At 39.2% G+C, this 25643-nt stretch overlaps 2 protein-coding genes across 5 annotated transcripts in view; both read right to left on the bottom strand.

Moving 5' to 3' along the window:
• Positions 1 to 17091, bottom strand: part of LOC121989605 — a 21617-nt gene extending 4526 nt beyond the window's left edge. For 2 of the 4 annotated variants that reach the window (XR_006114288.1, XR_006114289.1), the window contains exons 1-3: positions 16834 to 17091; positions 14059 to 14140; positions 13818 to 13981 (exon numbers count right to left, since the gene is read on the bottom strand). Coding sequence is in view for 1 of the 4 variants with exons in the window: in XM_042543746.1 (XP_042399680.1) it covers positions 13938 to 13981; positions 14059 to 14140; positions 16834 to 17058 (351 nt within the window). In the remaining 3 variants the exon portion in view is untranslated. Of the gene's footprint in view, positions 1 to 13648; positions 13982 to 14058; positions 14141 to 16833 lie in introns of those variants that run through there. The other 2 variants (XR_006114290.1, XM_042543746.1) reach the window with 2 other exon arrangements.
• A 1075-nt stretch (positions 17092 to 18166) lies between these two features.
• On the bottom strand, positions 18167 to 19058 carry LOC121990688. Its single transcript, XM_042544781.1, has 2 exons — positions 18841 to 19058; positions 18167 to 18757 (listed from the first exon to the last, which is right to left on the bottom strand). Exons 1-2 carry the CDS (start codon positions 18973 to 18975, stop codon positions 18266 to 18268), a joined length of 627 nt encoding a protein of 208 aa, XP_042400715.1. The 5' UTR covers positions 18976 to 19058; the 3' UTR covers positions 18167 to 18265.
• Between the last annotated feature and the right edge of the window lie 6585 nt (positions 19059 to 25643).

The raw sequence follows: 25643 nt of genomic DNA, 5'->3' as shown, positions 1-25643 counted from the left end.
AAAAGAAAAGAGCGCGTTGTCGGAGCTTTGCGGCGTCGCAGGAGCACAGAAGAGCAGATCGTCATATTGGAATTGTTGTTGAAGCTCCACCCCTTCCCCTTCTTTTATATGAAGCTCGGGGCGCCCCGGATCCCTTCCGGGCGCCCTGGTAGGACGTGGCAGGTCCAACCAGTGAGCTCCACGTGGCGACGTTGTGTTTGGATAAAAATCGCCTCCCGGGCACTCGGACCTCCGGGTGCCCGGATTCCCTCCTGGCGCCCGGACCACCTTTTTCCAGGGAACACCTTTCCTGCAAAATAAGGTTAGTCCGAGGTAAATAGATAATATATATTCTGCAAAACAGAGTGTTAGCACAGTTCACAAGTTTAACAAAAAAGAGTATGACTTAGATTCCGTCTTTCCGAGACTGGAATCTAGTCACGATCTCGACTTAGATATCCAAAATGGGTCTAAACCGGATCGACGCTTAATGTTACCTTCCCGGGAACGCGTCCTCACAGTCACTCCCTTCCAGTGACTTACCTTTACTCACCTGTCAGACGTCCGGTCAGCCCTTCGACCCGTCTGGACTTCTCGCCAGCTATCCGGTCAGCCCGTCGACCTAGCTGGACTTCTCGCCAAACGTCTGGTCAGTCCGTCGACCCGCTTGGACTTCGTGCCAGACATCCGGTCAGCCCGTCGACGTGTCTGGACTTCGTCTGCACACTCGGTCAGAGTGTTAGATCACGACAAACCTAACTTGACCCGATTTGTTATTCATCAAAACCTGAGTTAGACCGTTAGTGCTAACTGCACCAACAATCTCTCCCTTTTTGATGGAATGATAACCTGATTAAGTTAGTAATAATATGCGAGTAAAAAGTTAAACATTTTGTTCTAGGATGAGATTTAAGTTAGTTTTTAATTTTATTTTGTTTTTCTAACTTAACCAACTATCTCTCCCCCTTTGGCATTCATCAAACAAGGATATAAGTTAAACATTCAAAAATACAGAATACATAAAAAATTGTAAGGAATGATGTCAAGTTAACTTGAGGGAGTTTTTTTTTAAGACTTGTTTAAACTATTAGATTTAACTTTTGGAAAATAGCTAAGTTTTGAAAGAGTAGCAAAATTTTTAAGGATCATTTACGAAATTAATTTAATTTTCAAAAATGACTTTGCAAACTCAAAGATTTGAAAAGCTAATTTTCTAATATAAGTATATAAGTTTCAAATTTTAAGATCAAGGTAAATTTTCAAAATATGTCTCGATTTTGAAGTATTTTTCAAACATAAGTTTTGAAAATCAAAATTTTAAGGCTAAGTTTTTAAAGCTAGATTTTCCAAACAGCATTTTTTTAATTTGAAAAAAAAAATTCAAAACGGAGTTTTTAACAGATATTTACTTTTCAAAACTAATTGAAGTTAAGTTTGAAAAAAAATCTGAGTTTATAAAATCTAATTGAAGAATTTGATTTTATAAAAGCTAATTTTTTAAAAAAAATATTTGAAACATAAGATTTCAAAAACTAAGTTTGAAAACTTTTCTTTTCAAAACTTATTAAGTTTGTGAGAACTTTAAATTTGAAACCAAAGACCAATTTGAATACTGAAAAAATATTAGAAAAGATATTATGTTTAAGGTGGAGAAAATAATTTTGGTGTTAAGTATTGATTTAATCCTCCCCCTAAACCTGACATCTAAAGTAGCTGTCTAATCAATTAGGTACTTACAGCTTTCACTTGGTTAGTCATGTTAAGTTCATTGTGATCAGTTAGCGGTTGACTAAACTGAATAACAACTTGATTAATGTATGTTTTATATTTAACGCCCAGACTTATATCGATGCACTGATATAAGCATCTTAAGTCCAGGCAATTGGCCTATATATATCACCCCTTTCTATGTTTGTCAATCACAAACAAGGTAATCCTAGGGTGTTGGTGAGATGCTCAAATACTAGTCCTGGGGGAACATGATTTCTAAAGGGATTTTTCTAGTCTAAGACTAAAGTTGTTTTGAAATTTTAAAAGTTGGAAGGTTTTAAAACAAATAAAACAAGTTTAACCTAGAATTTAAAACAATTTTGAATTTTGAAAATCCTAATCTATTAAATTAGAGTATAACCAATCAGATATGAAAATGAAGATCAATAGAATAATATGTACTACAAAAAGCTGTAATAGTGTCATAACAATGCTATGTAATAATCACGACTACTGAGACGATGACGGAGGTGGTCCGGAACCCATCAACCGAAGCAGTGCCAATATCTCAGTGTGACGAGTCCGGTCGTCCTCTCGCAGGTCTCGTCGCAGGTCGGAGATCTTCTGCCACACATCCCGCCGTAAATCGAAGACCTCCTGCCGCACCTCTCGTCGGAGATTGGAGACCTCTCGCCGTATGTCTCGGTGAAACTCGAAGGACTCCTGCTGGAGGTTCGACATAGCTCTCCCGAGTCCGGATACTCGATCGGCTAGAGTGCGAGGAGCGGGACGTGGGGCTCGAGCTGGCGCTAGGGCAGGAGCGGCCTCGTCAAGAAATAGTGCGAGATAGAACTCATCTGCCTCCTGCTGTGCATCCAGGTCAGGCTGGTGCTGTGCCCCTCTCTGCCAAGTCATGATACCCTCACCATCTATATGAATACTAGCTAGGGAAAAGTTCCTAACTCCTATAACGTCAAACTCGATCATATAGCGGATGTCACCAGAGGTGACATCAATGTCCAAAGAGGACATATATGCTGTCAAAATATGACAGTAGGGCATATGAACTCGCCCACTCGTCACATATTCGGCTGAGTAAATAATGGTGGAAAAGATATGTAGGTTAATGTCAATATCTAGCCTATGACACAGGGCATAGAGGAAAAAAGAATGGAATGAGCGCATCATTGCGATGTCGCGAGTGCTCAGTGGTAGAATGCAAAAGACTAAGACCCTATAAAGGGCGTAGTCCAGGACTCGAAGGGTAACTGACCTAAACTGGGTCACTGTGGAAAAGATATGTAGGTTAATGTCAATATCTAGCCTATGACACAGGGCATAGAGGAAAAAAGAATGAAATGAGCGCATCATCGCGATGTCGCGAGTGCTCAGTGGTAGAATGCAAAAGACTAAGACCCTATAAAGGGCGTAGTCCTGGACTCGAAGGGTAACTGACCTAAACTGGGTCACTGTGGGTACTCGCTCGCCCCCAAAAAAATATGAATAAATCGTATCAAGAGTGATATGCGAGTAGGGATCTCCAAAGGGTAACTCCCTGGGAGGATAACACTGAAAGGGACAGGTAGACTCCCGTAACTCCAAAAACTCTCGGATGGCAGTAGGAGACAACGTGATATCAGTCCCAGCTGCCCTAGTAGTATAGGTAAAGTCGTCTACTTTCACTAAGTTGTTATAAAATTCTGCACACAAACTTATGTTTACTGAGCTAGTACATTCAACAAGGTTCTGAAGGTTGTAGTGGTTTATGGCCTCTATAGCTGGAATGCAAGAGCGTGAAAAGAACGCTCGATCTATACATTTGGTCCTAATGGCCATGTAGATGGTTGACTCAAACTTAATCCTAAGCTCATCAGTGGGAAACCTAGGGTCAACACTGGGAGTAGAGGGTCCAGCACCATATTTAAAATGTTTCCAAAATTATATAACAAAATTATATTATTTAAAGAAAACAAACATGCAATAATATTCTTAAACTTTAAATAGAAAACAAGAACTTTACCGAGGAGTCATTGCTAAAATATTTTTAGAACTGACGACCTCGGTTGATTCGCGACCGCGTATTAACCGTAGAACGAGTGAAAATTTTACTTCGTAGTAAAGCTTGGAAGAAGCTTGAACGAAAGCTTGGAAGAGGATGTACAAGGGTAGGGGGCGCCCCTGCCCCCCTATATATAGGGGAGTCCGGGCGCCCGGATCTATTCCGGGCGCCCTGGGTCCGTATACCAGGGGCACCCGCCCTAGGATTTTTACTCCGGTATTGATATTTATTTTTTTAAAGAGAAAAGATTTTAAAACAAAATTTTAAGTTTGAGTTTTAAAATAAATTTTTAAGTTAAAAAAAATTAAAATAAATTTTTAAGTAAAAAAAAATTTAAGTTTTAATTTTTCAAAATAAATTTTAAGTTAAAAAAAAATTAAAATAAATTTTTAAGTAAAAAAAAATTTTAAGTTTTAATTTTTAAAATAAATTTTTAAGTTAAAAAAATTTAAGTTTTAATTTTTAAAATAAATTTTTCAGTTAAAAAATTTACGTTTTAATTTTTAAAATAAAATTTTAAGTAAAAAAAATTATAGTTTTAATTTTTAAAATAAATTTTTAAGTTAAAAAAATTTTAAGTTGAAAAAAATTTAATTTTAATTTTTAAAATAAATTTTTCAGTTAAAAAAATTAAGTTTTAATGTGTAAAATAAATTTTAAAGTTAAAAAAATTTTAAGTTTTAATTTTTAAAATAAATTTTTAAATAAAAAAATTAAATTTTAATTTTAAATTTTAATTTTAATTTAATTTTAATTTTAATTTAATTTTAATATACTTAGTCATTTCACCCTATCTATGTTTTCTATAAGTGAATCCTATAATTTAGTGAGATGAATTAGATCCAATTTTAGAGTTTGTTTTTAACTTGTGTTAGTTTCAGGTTTAGCTTTGGGTTCAACAAATAGACGTTCTCTGGATAAACTTCTGGGCTATGGTGAGTCACTCGGACATCATTAAAGTAACCATACCTTCGAGGTTTTCCAAATAGTCCTATCCACTAGACTTAGTACAAAATCTTAGTCTAACTGGTTAGGATCCATAAAGGATAGCTTCGGTCAGTTTCACTTAGTCAAATGCACAAGGTTGAAGCCATATCTTCCTAGACATACATAGACTAAGCTTCCCTAACGTACTATCATCCAAAATTTCACCAGTACCATTTTTCAAGTTAAACTTGAACCCTTTTTAACTAATCCTAATTACCCTGTCGGGTAGGCTAGTTAGGGTTACCCTGCCGAGTAGGTTAGTTTTGGAGGTGTCAGCTATTCTGGAGCCTCCCCTGAATTAATGATCATTTAATTTAATTTTGTTCTCGGTTTATGTCTATTTCTTTTATAATTGAATTTTACTTGACGATAGTTTACATTTTGTTGAATTTTAAATAGTTTAGATTTTAAATTCTTTGGTTCAGTTTTGTATTCTGATTTTTTATTTGGTTTATGTGATTTTATATAATATAATTTACCTTTAGGGATATAATATTGGATGAGTCCTATTTACGTGGTCAAATACGCTTTCGGAACTCAGGTCTTATTCGTTGGTTTGAATTGGGTTATTAATGATTTAAATGTTTTATTTGATTTCAACTTATATACGAGTCCGATTTTATTATAATATGCTTTTTGATTATTTAGTATTAAGTCTAAATTTTTTGACCTAATAGTAAATTTTTCTAACATAATTTTTAAATTATTAATTTCTAATTTAAAAGATGAATTCTCCTCCTCAAGTGTCAGATCTTGAGTTGGTTTATTATTTACAACTTGTTCCTTAAGTGTATACTGAAAGCCTAAGCTTTTGTAAACATTTGTTTTGAATAAAGAATCACATTTGGTCAAATTATCTACATTTGTTTGTAGTTGTTCAATTAATTTATATTGTAGATAACATAGCATGTGGTGACACATGCAGAAGATGATATTATCAGTACCTTATAAATTATAAACAGTAGCTCACGACCAAAATGAAAAGGAACAAATCATTAGAAAGATCGTAGTGTAATTAGGTATCAGTTTATCTTGACTATATAATTACACTAGTACACTTAAAGTGTATTGAGTAGGATCATTTGAGGTCGTTTCTTTTATACTGACTTTATAAAGGAATAAAGATCTCAGTTATTATGGAAGTGTGTGCTCTTAATCCTAATATAATAACAAGTACATATATTTAATATTTATTTCTTTAATTTATCAAAGGGTGAGATTTAGTTCGATGAATTAATAAGCCCGATAAATTAGGAAATTGTATCACTTATAGTGTGTGTTGTTGATTATAGAAGGAAGCTGTGTCCTAGAGATACTAGGTTGATAATGTCCTCAAGAGGAGCTCATAAGGATTGTCATGTTAAACCCTGCAGGTGGACTTAGTCCGACATGATGATAAGGTTGAGTGGTACTACTCTTGGACTAAGATATTAATTAAATGAGTTGTCAGTAACTCACTTAATTAGTGGACATTCGATATCTTAAACACAGGGAGACTAAAACACTCATAATAAGAAGGAGCCCAAAAATGTAATTTGGGATTTGTGCGGTAGTTCAATAATAATTATCTAGTGGAATGAAATATTATTGATAAAATTAAGTTGTGTGTTCGGGGCGAACACAGGATGCTTAATTTTATCGGGAGACCAAAACCAATTCCTCCTCTCGGTCCCTATCGTAGCCTCTTATTTATAGAGTACTATACCCCCCTATACCCACCTTCTGTACCCACCTAAAGGGGGGCCAGCCAAGCTAGCTTGGGAACCAAGCTAGGGCCGACCTAAGCATGAATTGGGGTGGCCGGCCCTAGCTTGAACCCAAGCTAGAGGGGCCGGCCATATTAAATTAAAACAAATTTTAATTTTAATTTTTATTATGTGGAAGATATAATTTATTAAAGAGAATTAAAATTAAAATATCTCTATTGTAAAAGATCTACAAAAAATTAAAGAAAGAGATTAGATCTCTTTCCTTATTTGTAGATTGGTGATATATTTTATTTTCTCTTTAAAAATTATTCACATGTTGTAAAATTAAAATTATGAAAATTTCTTTTTATCAACCATGAAGAGATTTTTGAAGAGAAATTTTATTTTTAAAATTTCCGGAAACAAATTAGGAAGTTTTAATTTGTTGATTAAAACTTGTCTAATTTATTCCTACATGAGGTGGCCGGCCACAATTCAATTAATTAGGAAATTTTATTTATTTTTTTCTTAATTAATTGTTGTCAAGGAAATTAAGGAAATTTTATTATAATTAAATTTCCTAATTTACCAAGGCTAAGGAATATAAAAGAAGGGGTGAGGGTGTCTTCAAGGTGTACAACTTCTATTATTTCTCTCCCTCTTTTGTTCCTTGGTTTGGCCGGCCATCATCATCCTCTCCCTCTCTTCCTCTTGTGGTGGCCGAACCTCTCTCTCCCCTTGGAGCTCTCGTGATGGCCGGATACTACTTGGAGAAGAAGAAGAAGAAGAAGGAGAGAAAGCTAGCATCTCTTGGAGCTTGGTTGGTGTTTTGATTTTCTTCCTTGGTGAAGCTTCCTTATTGTGGCCAAACCTAGCTTGGAGGAGAAGAAGGTGGTTGGTGGTTTCTCATCTCGGAAGATCGTTGCCCACACAACGTCCGAGGTTAGAAGAGGAATACGGTAGAAGATCAAGAGGCATTTCTAGAAGGTATAACTAGTAGTTTTTCCTTTTCCGCATCATACTAGTTATTTATGGAAATAATAGCAAATACAAGAAGCTTACGATTCTAGAATATCGAATATGTTTTTCGATTTTGGGTTCTTTTGTTTTTTTCTTTTCCTTGTGATTTGATTGTTCATTTCGGTTAATCTAAAGTTATTTTAGGAAATTAAATATTAGCTTTCCATAAAAGGTTTTGTCTAGTCAGTGGTGGTTGCTCCCATATCCAAGAAGGTCATGTGTCTTACCACGTCAGTACTGGGAACCAATTATGAAAATTAATATTTAATGGAATTAATAACTTAAGGTGACTTGGGTCGAACGTGTTAAGTTCCGCAGGAGATCCAAGTCAAAACCTAAAAGAACAAATAGATTAAGTTTTGGATCAAACGTGTTAAATTCCGCAGGCGATCCAAAATTTAATTTAAAAGAACACATGGTAGCTAGGAAAAGGTTCAAACCTTTGTACAAAATTTTTGTACAGTGGAACATCTAGGTTTTCCGAGTAACAACCAACAGAAATTACCCCTCTTCCTTGTATCATCACCGTATCACAAGCTTTCCCTTCAAGTCTACTCGAAAGAGACGTAAATCCGTCTGACTAGACCCAGCCCAAAACAGAATCGCTACCGAACGCGAAATCAGATCACTGGGCTCGTTTTATCACGTCGAACGAGTGGCTATGGCAAGGCCAAGCAAGTGACCCAAGTAGCATCAAGCGCGCAACGAGAAATGATACGGTCCAAGCAACAGGAATAATGCTACTCGGGTAGAGAGACGAGCGATCGAACCGGAAGTGCGATCAAGAATATGCTGATCAGGCAATCAAAAAAATGTGAAACCGAATAATCGAGAGAGTGTCACACGAGAGACGGTAGCGATGCCGAACGTACTTCAAGAAATAGTACCACATCAATAACCGAACAAATGTAGGGCAGGCGACCAAACGACAAGTGAGCGACGAGTAGAATGATAGTAGATCGAGCGACACGTGAGATGCTGAGTAGACCGAGCGAACGAGCGATGCCGAGCGTGCGACCGCGACGATGCTGACCGGGGGATCGGAAAGTCGATCGAGAGGATAGGCGTCGGCCGAGCGATGCCAAGCGCGCGACCACGAAGATGCTGATCGGATTATCGGAAGGATGTCGATCGGGTAGATAGGCACCAAGCGAAATATGCCGAACGCGCGACCGCGAAGATGCCGACCAAGCACTCAGAAGAATGGAAATCTAGCCTCACAAAATGTCAACCGGATGACTATAAAATGTAATTGGGCGTCCTACAGAGCATCGATCGTGCGACCTAGTTCAAGCGTGTGGCCGAACGGACGGTCGAGCAATACCAGTCGGACGACTATGAGAGTGTTGACCAAGCAGCACCAAGAATAGTCAACGGGCGATCGTAAAATACTGGCCCGACAATCGAGTAAAGCGGAGTGGCCGATGCCGAACAAGCGCAGGGCCTATGAGCTATCTTGGCCCGCGACAAGTGGAGACTCTTGTTCGTGGCCATTGGCGATAGTTCAACACAGAAAGGGGGAGGGGGGATAAGATGCTCTGATATACTCCGCGACTCGTGAAAACTGCTTGACCCCGAACAGAGGAGACAAATGCTCGTTAAGACCGCTCGACCCCGAACGGGGGAGATAGATGCTCCCGAAGACTGCTCGACCCCGAACAGGGGAGATAGATGCGCGTGAAGACTGCACGAACCCGAACAGGGGAGATAGATGCTCGTGAAGACTGCTCGACACCGAACGGGAGAGATAGATACTCATGAAGATTGCTCGACCCCGCACGGGCGATTATCCGAAGCTGGTCTCAGACCAGTGACGCCCGCTCGACTCCAAACGGAGGAGATAGAATATCCGATGAACTAGTCCGTGAAGACAGGGGTTTAACGTCGCCGCTCGACGGTCTTCAAGCCGGGGTTTTTATAGTCGTCGATTCGACTCTGGCGTTTAATATCACCGCTCGACGATCTTCAAGCCGGGGTTTTTAAAGTCGCCGAATCGACTCTGGCATTTAACGTCGCCGCTCGACGGTCTTCAGGTCGGGGGGTTTATAGTCGTCGGTTCGACTCTAGGGTTTAACGTCACCGCTCGACGGTCTTTAAGCCGGGGTTTTTATAGTCGTCGATTCGAGTCTAAGGTTTAACGTCGCCGCACAACAGTCTTTAAGCCGGGGTTTTTATAATCATCGGTTCGACTCTAGTGTTTAACGTCGCCGCTCGACAATCTTCAAGCATAACTCAAACCCGGCCGATCGGCCCGGGGTCTTCGATAATGAGCTCGCGGCTCAGATAATAAACGCCCAGCCGATCGACATGGGGTCTCCAACATCAAGCCCGAGGCTCGGATAATACACGCCCGGACGATCTGCACGGGGTCTTTGACATCGAGCCCGTGGCTCGGATAAAAAATGCCCGGCCGATCGGTACGGGTCTTCGACATCGAGCCCGTGGCTCGGATAATATACACCCAGTCGATCGGCACGGGGTCTTCGACATCGAGCCATCTACACTCGACCGATCGACACGGGGTCTTCGACATCGAGCCGATGGCTCAGATAATATACGCCCGACCGATCAACACGGGATCTTCGACATCGAGCCTATAGCTCGGATAATATACCTCGGTCGATCAGCACGGGGACTTCGAAATCGAGCCCGTGGCTGGAATAATAAACGCACGGCCGATCGGCACGGGGTCTTCGACATTGTGTCCGTGGCTCGGATAATATATGTCCGGCCGATCGACACAGGGGCTTCGACATCGAGCCCGTGGGACGAATAATAAACACCCAACCGATCAACACGAGGTCTTCAACATCGAGCCAGTGGCTCAAATAATATATGCTCGGTCGATCGGCACAGAGTCTTCGACATCGAGCCCGTGACTCAGATAATATACGCCCGGCCGATCGGCACGGGGTCTTCGACATCGAGCTTGTGGCTAGGATAATATACCCCGACCGATCGATACAGGGTCTTCGACATCGAGCCCGTGGCTCGAATAATATACGCACGACTGATCGGCACGGGGTCTTTGACATCAAGCCCGTGGCTCGGATAATATACACACAACCGATCGGCACGGGGTTTTCGACATCAAGCCCGTGACTCGGATAATATACGCTCGACCGATCGATAAGGGGTCTTCGACATCGAGCCGGATGCTCGGATAATATACGCCCGACCGATCGGCACGAGGTCTTCAGCATCGAGCCGGTGGCTCGAATAATATACGCCCAGCCGATCGGCACGGGGTCTTCGACATCAAGCCCGTGGCTCGAATAATATACGTCCGACCGATCGGCACAGGGTGTTCGACATCGAGCCGGTGGCTCGAATAATATACGCCCAGCCGATCGGCACGGAGTCTTCGACATCGAGCCCGTGGCTCGAATAATATACGCCCAACCGATCGGCACAGAGTGTTCGATATCGAGCCGGTGGCTCGAATAATATACACCCGACCAATCGGCACAGTGTCTTTGATATCGAACCCGTGACTTGGATAATATACGCCCGGCCGATCGGCGCGGAGTCTTCGACATCGAGCCGGTGGCTCGAATAATATACGCCCGACCGAGCCCGATCGATCGGCACAGTGCCTTCGACATCAAGCTCGTGACTCGGATAATATACGCCCGGCCGATCGGCACGGGGTCTTCGACATCGAGCCGTGGCTCGGATAATATACCCCCGACCAATCGATACGAGGTCTTCGACATCGAGCCCGTTGCTCAGATAATATACGCCCGTTAGATCGACACAAGATCTTCGATATCAAGCCCATTGCTCAGATAATATACGCCCATTCGATCGACACAAGATCTTCAATATCGTGCCCATGGCTCGGATAATATACGTCCGGTCGATCGGCACGGGATCTTTGACATTAAGTCTGTGGCTCGGATATAATACACACTCGGCCGATCGACTCGAGGGCCTTTGGCATCGAGCCCGTGGCTCGGATATGAAGGAAATCCGATCAATCGACACGGGAGTCCTCGTTCGAGAAACTATGATAAATTCTATGACCGAAAGAGAATATAACTGAAAAACTGACCTACCGACCAACAGAAGATCTGACTCAATTTCTCGACTCCCGAATACCCGTGGAGTGAGGAGGATACGATATACTCGTCGAAACCCATCAAGGCCATAAGGATAGTGAAACTTTCAGGGTCGTCCGTCTTAACATTCCAGATAGGTGCGTTCCCACAAACGACGCAAAATTTGTTCCTATCGAGAAGCTGAGAAGACAAACCTGCCAATATGTCGTGTCTGGAAGGTTGACCGTATCTCCATTACCCGGTGGTGAGCTGTCTTCTATGTTGACCGAATCGTCAGAAGTCCTCTGGTTAATGCTACCTGCGGCCAACGACCGAATCGCCCTAGTCCCCCAGCACCCCCATGCTCGAGGCATATCCCGAAAATATATAAGTAACCGAATACTAATAGCAGAATAGTGAAATAAATGCAGGAAAGGTATGATGGCGTACCCTGGCCCCGGGGACGTCCTCGGATGGATGAATGGGTCGATCGAGTCGTCGCGGCCCTGAGTAGCAAATAAGTGCAACAGCAGCACGAATGCCGAATACTCCATCGGCTCGCAGGCCGGGATACAATAGTGGCATAGTACGATACGTTAGCTCTCGGACGACAACTGTTTGAAGGGTGACGACGACTACCCGGAGGTGTAAGCGGCTGCGGCAGTGGCTGCCAGAGATGACGGCGCTAGATGCCGGAGGCGCTGACCACCAAAGGCGCCTGTGGCAATCTCGGCGCTAGAGGCGACGCTCAAGCTGGCTGCCGATGACGAAGGAGAAGGCCCCGAGGCCCGCGACATGAAGAGGTCGCAATGGTGCTGGCGTGGGAGGATGGCAGTGGCGACGTCGGCCTTAAGCGTCCCAAAGGGGTGTGGCATGCCGATGTGCCAACTGCCTTAGGCGGAGGCAGTGATGCCGATTCCAGCAGACGACGACGAGGGCGGGACACGAGAGCCCCCTTCCTCAACTAGGCGGCGGCCCTGAAAAGAACCCGCAGTGCAGAGAAAGAGAGGGAAAAAAGAGGAGGTGGCCGCTCGCCGGCGCCGAAGGAGGAGTAGGCAGTGCAGATCTGCTGGGTGGCGGTGGCGTAGAGCCAAGGTGATGGCATCGGCGCAGCCAGCCTCAAAAACAAAGACCTCCCTCCTCCTGGTGCCCGCGCTGGGGTGGAGAGGTTGGAGGAAAAGTGGTAGAGGAATGGAGGAGGGGAGCGCCGGCGGCTTCGTCGACGCCAACGAAGGGTGTGAGAGGGAGAAAGTCCTTAGCTGGCGGCGGTAAAAACCTCGAACTGTTGGTATGATAATTATACAAACTGGTTCCAAACTAAAAATTGCAGATGCAATTTGTATGATAATTATACACAAGTAGCTGATCTGTTGGTTACACTGCTTCAGAGGCTCAAGATAATATATATATACCAGTTGCAAGTCAAGAGACAATCATCCGTGGGTGTTACTAAGTCATTTTACATTCAACAATAAAAAATGTATCCCGCCTTGAACTCTATCAAGGCTATATAATCAGTAATATCCAAATCTCTTTAACACTCTTCGTTACACAAGTCCTTTTTACCCCACACCAAAATTTTAATTGATTCAACTCAGCTAACTATAAAATCTCAATCATATTTGAAATGCACATGTCATCTTAATCAAGTTTATCTCATTTTATCTTCCTTCAAACTACACCTAAATAATAATTTTTACTTTGTTTTAGCTGGTAACTTCTTGCATCCATCTTAAAATACCACTGCATCAATTCTTTGTGTTGTTACTAAACTGCCGAACATTCTAATCTATAAACTATAAAGTGGCTTCGACATAAAACTTTCCTTTTAGCCCAAGAAACAGGAGACAATCACACAACTCGGAAAGTTTCTATCCATATTTCATCCATCTATTCTTGTTATATTTATGATAGCTTCGTCATTACCTCCTTTTTGTTGAGAAAAAATCAACATATCAATAATTTTTCCAGGAATCTCTTGTCTATCTTAGAAGGTAAAAGCCTTAGGAGGTATTACAAAGGTGTTAGGTTTGAAACCCACCTTCATCAATAAAGGTGGAAACTTGAGGGATTGGATAATAACTCTAAGAAAAAAATACCTACATATTCTAAGAAGAGCTAATATCACCATACCATCCTAGCAGTAATGCTGACTTGAAGATCTGTCAAAGCAATGCTTTTATAGTATATGATAGCAAATTGTTTATAAGCTACTAGTGAATCAAATAAAACAATGAGGCAACACCAAACAGCTTAATCTGTCAATCAAGTCAACCAAACATATAAATCCAGAAAGCTAAAACTGCATAGAACACTAAGAACTACTTGAGATACCTGGTGGAATGCTTCTGCCCAACTTCCTCACCCCCTGTCCTGATTGTACCAAGCCCACCACCTAAACCTTCGAGGCCGCAAATTCGGTACAGTTCTTCCCCGTTCCACGTCCACAAGAACTCATCTATTACCAAGCTTCCTCCCATCAGCTTGCTCGTATGCAGCTGTATGATGCAAAGGCAATATTCAATCATAGGCTGCAATACGTGTGATGTACAACTTTTAAGAATTTAAGACGCACTTGTCATTTCACGTGTATGCACATATTCAATGAAGGCATATCCTCTTGGTTGATTTGTTTCCTTATCAGTAACCAATTGCACCTGGCAAAACAAATTATAAAGAAATATTCCTCAAGCAACATAGAAAGCATTAGGGCATCTTCAATGTAAGGTTTGTGAGAGTTTTGCAAAATTAAAAAGCCTCAATAAAAAAGCTTGAACCATTATAGAAGTAAGATTTGAGGTTTGTAGTTCAAGAGTAGTATTGAAAACTCAAATCTGTTTTTTCTCTTGAAGATTGAGCTTGTAATTAATGATAAAATAATGTTACAATGTGATTATGTGATTTGTGATTTGTAATGTAGGACCCACAAAAAAATTGTAAAAGGATTTTTTTTTATTGTAGATAGAATAATAGGTTTTTTTTATTTTTGATGTGCCATTGATGTGGCATATTGGAGGTTACAAAAAACCTCATCTAGAGGTTTAATTATTGAAGATGTGCTTATAGGCACTTTGTAGTATGGTCAGTTTTCTCAATGGCACGGCAAACAGGCACTCATGCCTAAATAGCCGTGCTCACCTTCATAGGTGTACAGCTTCCCCATGTGAGATGCATCACCACCCTACCAATTGAGTTGGCAGAAAAAATGATGTATGTTCCAGAATAATTAAATAGTTTTACCGCACACCCCCTTACCAGGGAATTTTAAGAATAATAATAAAAGTGAATTATTGAAGTACTACAAAAACCTTCTGAAAGCATAAAAGCCTCTGAATGATGCAAAGATATCCACAATCTCCAATGCAAGCTTTTTAAAAGATTTGTAAAATTAAAAAAGTTTAACAAAAAAAGCTTTAATGAGTGTGGAAATGAGCTTTGGGGTTTTTAGTGCAAGAGCAGGTTTGATTTTTCAAATCAATTTTTTTCTTTTGGAGATGGAGTCATTAATCATTGAAAAAATAATATTACATGTTTAACTTTTTAAACAATTAAAATGTTTTATTTAATGGTCAAAGTTATACTCCTTTCTTTCGAAAATAAATATATTTGATAAGTTAAAAAAAATACAAATGGCTATAATTAAATTAAAATTCATAAGTTAATTAAATATTAAATGAAAATTATAAATTAAATTAAAAATCATAAGTTAATTAATTTATTAATTAAAAATTTTAAATAAATTAAATTAAAGATCAAAATTAATTAAAATATTAAATAAAAATTATATAGAGATATTAAATGAAAAAAATAATAAATAAAGATATATGATTTGTAATGTATAACCTACTAAAAAAGTTATTTGGAGGTTTTTTGATTGTGGGGAGAAGTGTAGATTTTTCACTTTTGATATGGCATTGATGTGGCATATTGGAAACTAAAAAAAAAAAATTATGGAGATATTTAACAATTGAAAATGCCCTAAGTTGGACTTCACCCTAAAGTACCATAAATACTCAGTTATTGCATTTAAATCCAAGGGAAAATTAGAAGAATTTTCTCCCTTCATGAAGTAATCAATCACGATGATTACTACCTGATTACCTTTGTAGAACCAAGGATAAGGCAGAATGCCTGTGGCGTGTAGTAAGTAGAGATAATAGACAAGAAGAAAATTAAGAATGGCATGGTAACATTTAGAGTTGAAGGAAATCTCTCTTACCATTTTTTGTTTCTTTTAGAAACTAGCCATTTACCATTAAATTGGATTATAGCTATGAACAGCAACCACTGGCCAGCACTAAATTGAAGAAATTAATGAAACCTACATATAATTTGAGGATACCTGTGCTATTCACAGACTTCACGAGGCAAAATCTTCTGGCTTCTCAATATTGCTATCAAGTCAGTAAACCTGATATATTATGGAACTCACTGTGCCATCTATGACTAATATAAATGTCACGATCCCATACCCTTGGTGATGCACTAGACTACCAACCATTGCTCATTCATAAGTGAATTTCACTTGGCAATCACACATTAGTCAGAGCACTTAGTGTCATCACGGCATGAACATATAAGCAATAGATCACTAAGTACTTGTGTGCTGATATCCCAGCTAAACAACTTCAAACAATTCCTTAGCTAGAAAATAAAGCATATGGCCTTCTGGATCAGTTGGTTCAGCAAACCGAGAAACAAATTGTGTCATCCCTTCAGAAAATGGACAATTTTAATATTTGTGGACTCTATTGGTCAAACCTATATCATGAAGTATTAAAAGATACTACCAGTGTAGGGAGGGCATGTCCATTTTTCTGGTGGAGGTTTGAACATAAAGAACATCGTAAATGTCAAACCAAAAAATAACAATAATCATAATCCACAATATAGAGAGTAACAAATAGCAATGTAGATCATATAAGATACAGCCATATCTGTTTCTGACAGCACAAATCAACAACAACAAACATAGCGCAAACATATGAAACTACAGACAGGAAAGCAATCGAATAAGAAACGAGCATATTTAGCAGCCTCGATTAGAAAGAGTATGAAAAACTCCAAGAGGATTAAGAGAAGAAACATTCATCATTAGAAGCAAACGCCAGTTAGTTGACGGTGAATAGCTAAAGAGCAAGCAATAGACATACATGCGCTGAAAACGAAATATCATTTCGTGCACATTTACAGACAAAAAAGAGACCGAAGACTAAATTATACAAGACAGACATCCTAGAAACAACGTTTATTTATAAGAAGAGATATAATAACGAAAAGAAAGGAAAACACAGAAAATGTTCGAGATGGAAATTAAAGAAAAAGGATATAGAAATCATTCGGGGATTACAAGATTTAGCTGGAGGACATTGGATCGATTCTGGGCTTTCGTGCACGCTTCAAGGCGTCGTTGTAGTCCGCCTCGAATCCGCCTGTCAACAGACAACGAAGAGGGACCGATCGCCTTCCTCCCGGCGGCGGCGAGACAAGGCTGAGCGTCCAGCTCTACCCTAGAGGCAGCGACCCTCTTTGGCGACAGTGGTCGGAGTCCGCGATTACATTTAATCACACTCATGCTTTCACCTTCTCATTTATCTAAACTAATCCATGTTTTTTATTCATATTGCATTTTACCCTCGCGTACATCTTACGCGGTATATACGTGGGGAGCAAGGCTCGCAGACATCCATTAATGGCGGACGAGGTGAACAGACGCAAGAGAGAAGACGACAAAGGGGAGCAGAGCACGCAGGCGTCGGGACCGAGCTGCCCTCACCGTTCATCTTCGTACTCCCCCCTATCGATCCGTTCGTCGTCCACTCACTCTGCAAAGCCACTCTCTTCTCCAAATTCAACAATAATGGATAAAAAAATTGTCCAGTTAGAATAATACTTTAAAAATATTTTTTAAAAAAATAAAAAGAAAGCATTTTTAAAATGATGACAATGCTCGCATTCAATGCGATGGGAGTCCGCCGGCCGGCGCCCCCACTCGCCATCAATGCCGACGGCGACGTCTCGCACAAGAAAACGTTTTATTTAATTTTCTAAGTATTTCAATTTAAAGCAATAATAAATTAACGACTATTTAATTGATGAAAAATAGAGAAAATGACCTACTTTCATTAAAAAAAAAAAAGGAAAATAAATCGTAAAATTAATTGCACGGCCATAACACAGGGCAAGACTTTTATCAGTGACCGATCAGTGTCAGCGCATTAAATTGCCGAGCATTAATCGATTTTAATGCCCGCAATAAATTGAGAAAATGACGTATTGACCAATGAGCAAGCGCCACGCAATTCTTAAATTTGAATATCAAAATAATAACAATATAATTAATTACTGCTATTTGACCGCCTTTTACTGCGCTATGCTTAAATAAGATTGTTTTAATCTTTGCATCTGCAGAGCTTAAATGTGCATTTATTAAACAATAATTGTATAATTGTAGTAGTATATTTATACTCCACTGTGAAATCCTAGTATTCCTCGAAATGTAATGGCATTAATCAAATAAAAATAATAAATGATTGGTAATCAAATTATCAAAATCTCAAGTAGATTCTTCTGGCAAAACAAATTCACTTATATTTTATTTTTATCATTATAAAAAATATTTTTTTTATAATTTCCAAGCTTTTACTATAATAGGTATTACCATAGTTATACATAAAATAGTATTATATTAAAATACTTTAAAATTTATTAAAATCGAAACTTTGTGTGTTTTTATAAAGTAGAGAAGAGCGTATTACATGATATGGAAATATTACAGGGACCTAAAGGGAAAAGTTAAGGTCGATTCGTGGTTTTTTGGACTGCGGCAGAGCCAGCGCCGCCGACAACGCCGCCGGCAGAGAGTTGGGAGCGATCCGGCCGTCGCATCGAGGGCAGCGCGGGTCCCCCTTCGAGATCAGCACGTACGAGAGGCAGCTGGTGCAACCGACCGCCACGAGACTGCCGCCGCCTCCCCCGGCGGAGTCGCCTCCGTCCGCCCGTCCATCATCCGCTCCCTCGGGAGCGCACTCGGCGCGGCGCTTGACCGACGCCACCGTGACCGACGACGACGAAGACGACGATGGAGATCCGCCGTCGACGTCCGACGCGGCGTCCCTCCGCTGCCTCTGCTCCGATTCCCTGCCCCCGCGCGTCTCCCGCTCCGCCGCCTGCTCGAGCGCCCACTTCACCTTCTCGATGGTGCACACGCTCTGACACCCGGGGATCAGCCCCGCCGCGTCATTCAGGGCGCCGGCGGGGGCCAGATTGAGGTCCTGCAACAAGATCCGCCATCAATCGACAAGAATCAGAGGCGAATCAGATTCAAAATTCGAAATTTACGCTGGAACCAACATACCAACTTATGAATATCCGCGAAAGGCGCAACCTTTAGATCAGCAGGATCGAGATCTTTGGGCGCGGATTTGGCGCCAAGGAGATCGAGGGTGATGAGATCCGTCTTGCCTGCGATCGAGCCAACCACGACGTCCATATGGCTGAGATGACCGGCCGGAGAATTTGAGGCGAAGAGAAAGAAAGAACGCAGCAGCGTGTTGAAGGAGAAGGGGAGACGGTGAGTTTATTTAATGAGAGGAGCCGGTGGAAGGGCGCCCTCTGTAATTATGAGATTTTGGAAGGATCTGGCAACACTCAATTAATTATCCCTAAAATTGGAAATATGATTAATTTTTAAAGAGAAAAAAAAAGGAAATTAAATACTCTCGTGTGCTAAATAAATATATAGTTCATCTTTTTTTTCCTTGAAAATAAATAGGACACTAAATGCTTAATTTATGAGATAGTCAAATTTCGAATCCAACATCTTAATAAAAAACTTTAAAGTCCCTAAGCGGTCAAAGTTTGCTCATGATTTTACCCGCATAATTATTTTACCGTATGTACGTTTTCCAACATTCTGACCTCCTTATTTTTATTAACGACATATATATTTAAAAACACGTAATATAAACAAAGAATAAGGGAAAATCTAAGGGCCATTTGGCAAATATACCAAAAAAAGGAGTAAATTATAGTGATATGTTAAATTTACATTGGTTTATTTTTATTAATGAGTAAAAAATAAAGGATGATAAGTAAAAATCGAAAAGTATGTGCGCGATCTGTAAAATCTGCACAATAAATGAGTGGGGCCGTCATCATTAATGGCTTATTCATTGCTTGCAGAAAGGTGAACTATGACGTCATGCTTTTCGTGATTTCATCTATCTTAAAATAAAGGATGCCCTGTCAAAATGATACTTAATTTTGATTTATCTATATATTAAATATTGTATATTATTTTAATTATAATCCTATAATATATATATCCATATATAATTAAAGAGGTGCACTTACACCGAGTAATTAATTAACGAACTTGATTATGTTCTCCACGGGTGACGCAGTTGATTCCAGATATTATTATTAATAAATTTAAGGTTGATTTTCACAGGTATAAAATGTCTCTTGATTATTTCAATCATTTCTTATATACTGTTTTAACTGGGTGATATCTTCATGATTTATTTTTGTTCTGGACAGTAGAGAACCATCTGAAAGACTGAGACGATTTCACCTAAGCTGTCATTAGAGTGAATTCCGATTAATTAACTACTTAATCAACTTAGTAATTACAGTGAGGTCGTACAAGCTACGACTCTAGGCACGGTGGGAATTTTAATAAAGATGAACTTCTTTATTCGAGATTTATGGGAACAATGAGTTTTCTCTTTTCCTCCCTTACACAAGTACACAACTTCTTGAATACATATTTTGATCAGTCAATTTCCTCTCGGCATAATCATCAACAGTCAACTCCGTTGACTTTGAATAATCGGCGATTCCATATTGACTATTCTCATTTCTCCTGCTTGAGCTTTACAAGTGGACGCAATAATTTCATACACAGAAGAAGGAGAGAAAGCAGCAAATGCTGCAGAAGAAATAACATTCACAGGGGTGGTGAAGAAGCTGCAATGGAACCATAAAGCTCATTCAATGGCTTTGCTGCTGACATCATAATTCATTTATATATATATTAGATTCGACTCTGGATAACCACGACCATACATGATTTTAATTTTATTATAGTATTTTTTTAAAAAAATTACTATAATAATGACAAACGTTAAATTTATGTTATAGCAGTTATGAGGGGCATAGTTCCTATTTTGAAATAGGAGAGGTTGGAAAATTGAATATTAAACTAAAGTCACTATATTATTTTCAACATAATATAAACATTTAATGTAAATTACACGTTTCTCTATAAAATCATCAAATCTAGATAAATGTTTATAAAAAATTCAAGCATCAATAATTATATAATATGCATAAACAAAAAAGTACAATTTTTGTCAAAAGAGATGTAACTTCAATAAAATACTATTTTAATTACAACATTCTATTTTTCAAGAGATCAAACCTATCAATTATGTACTCTATATCAATTTCACGAGCTATCTCTTTCTCAATATATAAGACCATTGCATTATTCAAATATTCTTGCTTCATTTTGTTGTGAAGTGGTGTTTTGAGAAGTTTCATCCCTGAAAATACTCGTTCTGTTGTAGCTGTTGAAACTAGAAGAGTTAAGACCAGACGAATCATCAATAACGAAATAAATCTTTGACTTCTTTGTTTCAACCAGTAGTCGACATAATTTGGGAAGAGAATCGACATCTTTAAACCTCGGGTCCTCAGATACATCGAGCTTGTAATGATCCAATTGAGTCTTCAAATGTTTCATGTCATCTTTAGAAAAATCACTAGGATAAAATTTCTCAATTAAAGAATAAATTGCACTTTTAGAAAATGATTTGAAACCATCACTTGGATTCAAGGCTTCACATAGAGTAAGACGCTCTATTGATTCCTCAATAAATCTTGTATTCAACTCCATCAATTGTTTGTTAATCACAACATTAAATAAATGAAAATGATAGAATTACTCCATTGTAAACGGATTTTTCTACTGACAAGAAGCTTAATATCTTCAATATAACGATGAATCAAATCAGGCACTACAATATCATGAGTATCACAAAAATTATTCACACTTCACAGAAAATCATCCCACTCATCATCTCACATTTTCTGGAAAAGCAATTTTGTAGTAGCAACTAAACTCATTGCATTCAAAATGTCTTGATTTTTTCGTTGCAATGCTTGGCACAACATATCAGATGTTTCTAAAACTCTATGCATCAACAATAACATAAACACAAAATCAAATGTCATCATCACTTTAAGCAAACCTTTAGCCTCTGCACAAATACCAAAGGTCAACTTCCCTCTCATGAGATCTTCTAGAAGTGTACTGATCCGGTGGTAAGACGGGGCCCGCGCGATAGGAAGTCAAAGTGGTCAACACCCAAGGGTAGGTGCCCGATTGGGCGAGATACCTTCCCGAGCGGCAGGAAGAGTAGCCGACCCGGCATCTCGATAGCTCGACTTGGCGCCGAGTTTCCGACGCTCATAAGGCAAAGCGAGAAGAAACGAAGGCCGAGCAGACATCCCGCTCGGCTACCCAGGAACACGGCATCAACCCGACAGTTAAGGCTCCCTCGCTCAACAGGGCGGAGTCGGACATCAAATCATCGGCCAAGCGGACATCCGAGTCAGTTTGACCTTGGTGTAGCCTGGAGGGCATTAGCCGGGCGGTTCCTTCGCTCGGCCAGGGAAAGGCGTTAGCCGAGCGGTTCCTACGCTCGGCCCGGTAAAGGACAAAGGGGGTAGTTGGCGATATCTTCCTACGAACCAATGCCGCCGACAAGAGGCATGGTCGGCTGCATGGTCAGATAGGGAATCGTACGGCAGAAACTTCCATTGTCATGTCAGAAATATTCTCGTGCTACTAAGGTATGGCGTCAGACACGCTTTTCTGACACATCCATTTCAGGTATGCTTTGAGGAGCGTGGGCGCGCCTCTGGGGAGCCTTATATAAGGATCTCCAGACTTTGACGGAGGTACGCACACACATATACTGTAGCTACAGTTCTCGTTTCTTCTTGGCTCTACTCTTTTTTCGTCGGAGATCTTACTTGAGCGTCAGAGGGCCGTCGCCGGGGAACCCCTCCTCGGCTCGGCGTTGTGTTTGCAGGTTCACACCAGCAGGAGACTTACGCCTTCAGAGTCCTCAACCAATCAACAGGGGCGTCACCTCCCCAGCGTCCATCGACTCAGCTCTCGGGCAGGATCATGTACAAATTGAACCAAATAATTCAATAACTCGAATAACAGAAGTGTAATGTGAACTCCAACGAGTAGATGCGGGTCGTTGCAAAGTCCTAGATTGATTGACTCTGGTACTAACCCCAAGTTCTCTAGATTTTATCAAATCAATAATTTCATCTCCTCGAATTGATTTCAATTGAGAATGTTGCTTTGAAAAAGAACCAACAAAATTGAAAATTGAACTCAATTTGGAAAAAAAAAATAGTCATACATCTAATACCTCTTTAGTTGCTGCAACTAAAGTAAGTTGTAGTCAATGAGCAAAACAATGAATATAATATGCAAACGGACAATCTTTGAGGAATAGTGCTTGTAATCCATTTCATTCTTCCCGCATATTGCTAGCACCATCATATCCTTAACCTCACATATTTTCAATCAAAAGCTTATGTTGTGTCAAGATGTTATATATATGTGTGTTTCCAGGTCAAAGCATTAGTGTCATCAACACCGACAACTTCAAAAAATCTCTCTCTAGCAAACCCATCACAATCTACGTATTGCAAAACAATAGCCATTTGTGATCTATGAGATTCATCAATTGCTTCATCAACAAGAGTACAAAATTTAGCATCCTCACCTCATCACGGATTTTAATTCACACAAGATCAGCAATAATTTTTAGTATCTCCTGTTAAATTGACGGTGATATATACTTGTCATTTTTAGCAGCTTTATCTAATAAAATATTACCAATTTCTTTGCACAATTCTCCTTGAAATTTGACCAATTCAATAAAATTTCCACGGTTATGAGAATTGACCGTTTCATCATGTCCTCTAAATGCACACCCTTGCAATGCTAGCCACCTCACAACTCTAATTGATGTCTTTAGAAGCAATCTGTTTTGTTTAATAATATTTTCGGATTGTATATTCATCCTTCTATCAATATGTTGAGTTACATTTTTCAAGCCCTCTCATTTTGCATAGCAGTACTATGTAGTGAATTGTAATCCCCTTCATGTCTTTTCAATGGACATGTTTTGCAATTCACTCTTTTCTCATTCTTGAATCCTTCAATTGTAAATTTTGTATGATGTGATGAAGGAATATCAAAAAGATAACATGGAAAACAAAATGCACTTTCCTTTACTTTAGAAAACTCAAGCCATGGAAACTTTACGAACCAAGAAGACGGGAAACTGCGCTTTTGATGCTTAAAATCAACAAGTGGATATTCATAAATGGGTTGATCGGTCCTATATCAACATATTCTCTCTGAACCTCGTCTTATTTATCACATGGATATTCCCAAATTGCAGTTCGTTTCCAAGGGTCTCACTCATAATATGTATTAGTTCCTTCTAATAGATCAAGAGCAACTTCATTGTCAAGTTTGAGTTTTTTGGTTTCTAATGTTGATCTTGAACTTGAATGAGGAGGATTATTTACAGTATTTGAATTTTTTGATAATTGCTCACTATTTTTTTGAATGAAATAATCAGTGATACTTTTTTTTTGAAATTTTGATTCACCTATAAATAGACAATTCCTAACTCATTATTTATTTCACATATAAACATAATATTAATGATAAAAAAAATCAAAAGGATTTAATAAAAGATGCATTTATAAATTCTAAATTATGATTTTGATTTATGAAGCAATGTTTACTACTAGAACAAATTAAAGTTTCCAATCTTACAAATACAAATTGTAAAAAAGCAATGTAAATTTTAATCACAAATTCACAACCAAAATATGGAATATTAATTATCAAATACCATAGTTAATAATAAAAATAAGTAAATGAGTGCATTCAAAGAATCAACTCACCAAATGACTCCAATAAATTAGTGTAGGGTTGTAGACTGCAGAGATGAGTGAGATGATAAGATGAATCAACTCACGGTCGCACAACTTAAGGCTGAAGATGGGCAGGAGAAGAGGATCAAAGGCATTGGGGAAATTGAGGTCGAGGCAGAGAGCACCAACAAACAACAGCACAGCAGTCGCACGGTGGAGTTTCAAAAGAGGAGGTGTGTCGGTGTGTCACCTTCTTCGCGGATCCTCTGGCGGTTCGGTAGGAGCAAGTGTTGTTGGCTGTTGCAGAGGCAAAGCTCAGTGATGAAGGAGGAGGAGGAGGAGGGATGGAGGAGGAAAAGAAGAAGAAAATTAGTGAAGGATTGGAATTTTTTTTTTACCTCTTTCTACTCTTTCTCGCTTTCTGTCGTTCTTGCTTTTTTTTTCCGTTCTCTTGATTTACTCTGGGAGAAAAGAATAGAAATAGGGTTTTAGCAGTGGCCGATTTATTTTGAGAGAAGGGAATTGCAATATATATACTAATATATATAAAGCAACTTATGGGTCTTGGCTGGGCTTGAGCCCAGCCAAGCCCCTACTTACAATATGCCCCTGGCAGTTACGAAATCGTAGCTACTAGGATATGATTGTGATTTATTTAATTATGTTGTATCAGCTCTGAGTCCATAGCTATTACAATACAAACTTAACGTTATAGCAGCAGTGAACACGTAGCTGCTATATTATGATTGAACAAATCATAACTACGTTATAGTAGTAAAGGTTAGGGATGAGTATTCGATTAAAATCAAACTATATCAAACCAAATTAACTGAGCCAATATTTTTTGAACAAATCGAACCGAACTGATTTTTGATAAAAAAAAAAAAATGAATAAATCGAACTAAATTTTTGATAAAATCGAATAAACCGAACCGAACAAATTGATTTTTTCTACAAATTCGGTCTAGCTTAATAAAAATTTGGTTCAGTTTAAAATTTAGGGCTTAAAAATTTGATTCAATTCAAAAAATTGGTTTATTCAGTTTAACCAAATAAGAAATTTCAAACCCGAACCAAATTAACTTAATTAATCGATTTTTCGAAAAAAAAAATAAATTTCTGAATAAATCGAACCAAATTTTAAATTTAGTCGATTTGATTGGTTTATTCAGTTTA

The sequence above is a fragment of the Zingiber officinale genome, chromosome 6B (assembly GCF_018446385.1).
Source record: "Zingiber officinale cultivar Zhangliang chromosome 6B, Zo_v1.1, whole genome shotgun sequence".
Taxonomy (NCBI): domain Eukaryota; kingdom Viridiplantae; phylum Streptophyta; class Magnoliopsida; order Zingiberales; family Zingiberaceae; genus Zingiber; species Zingiber officinale.
This window is presented reverse-complemented; position numbering and strand designations above follow the sequence as displayed.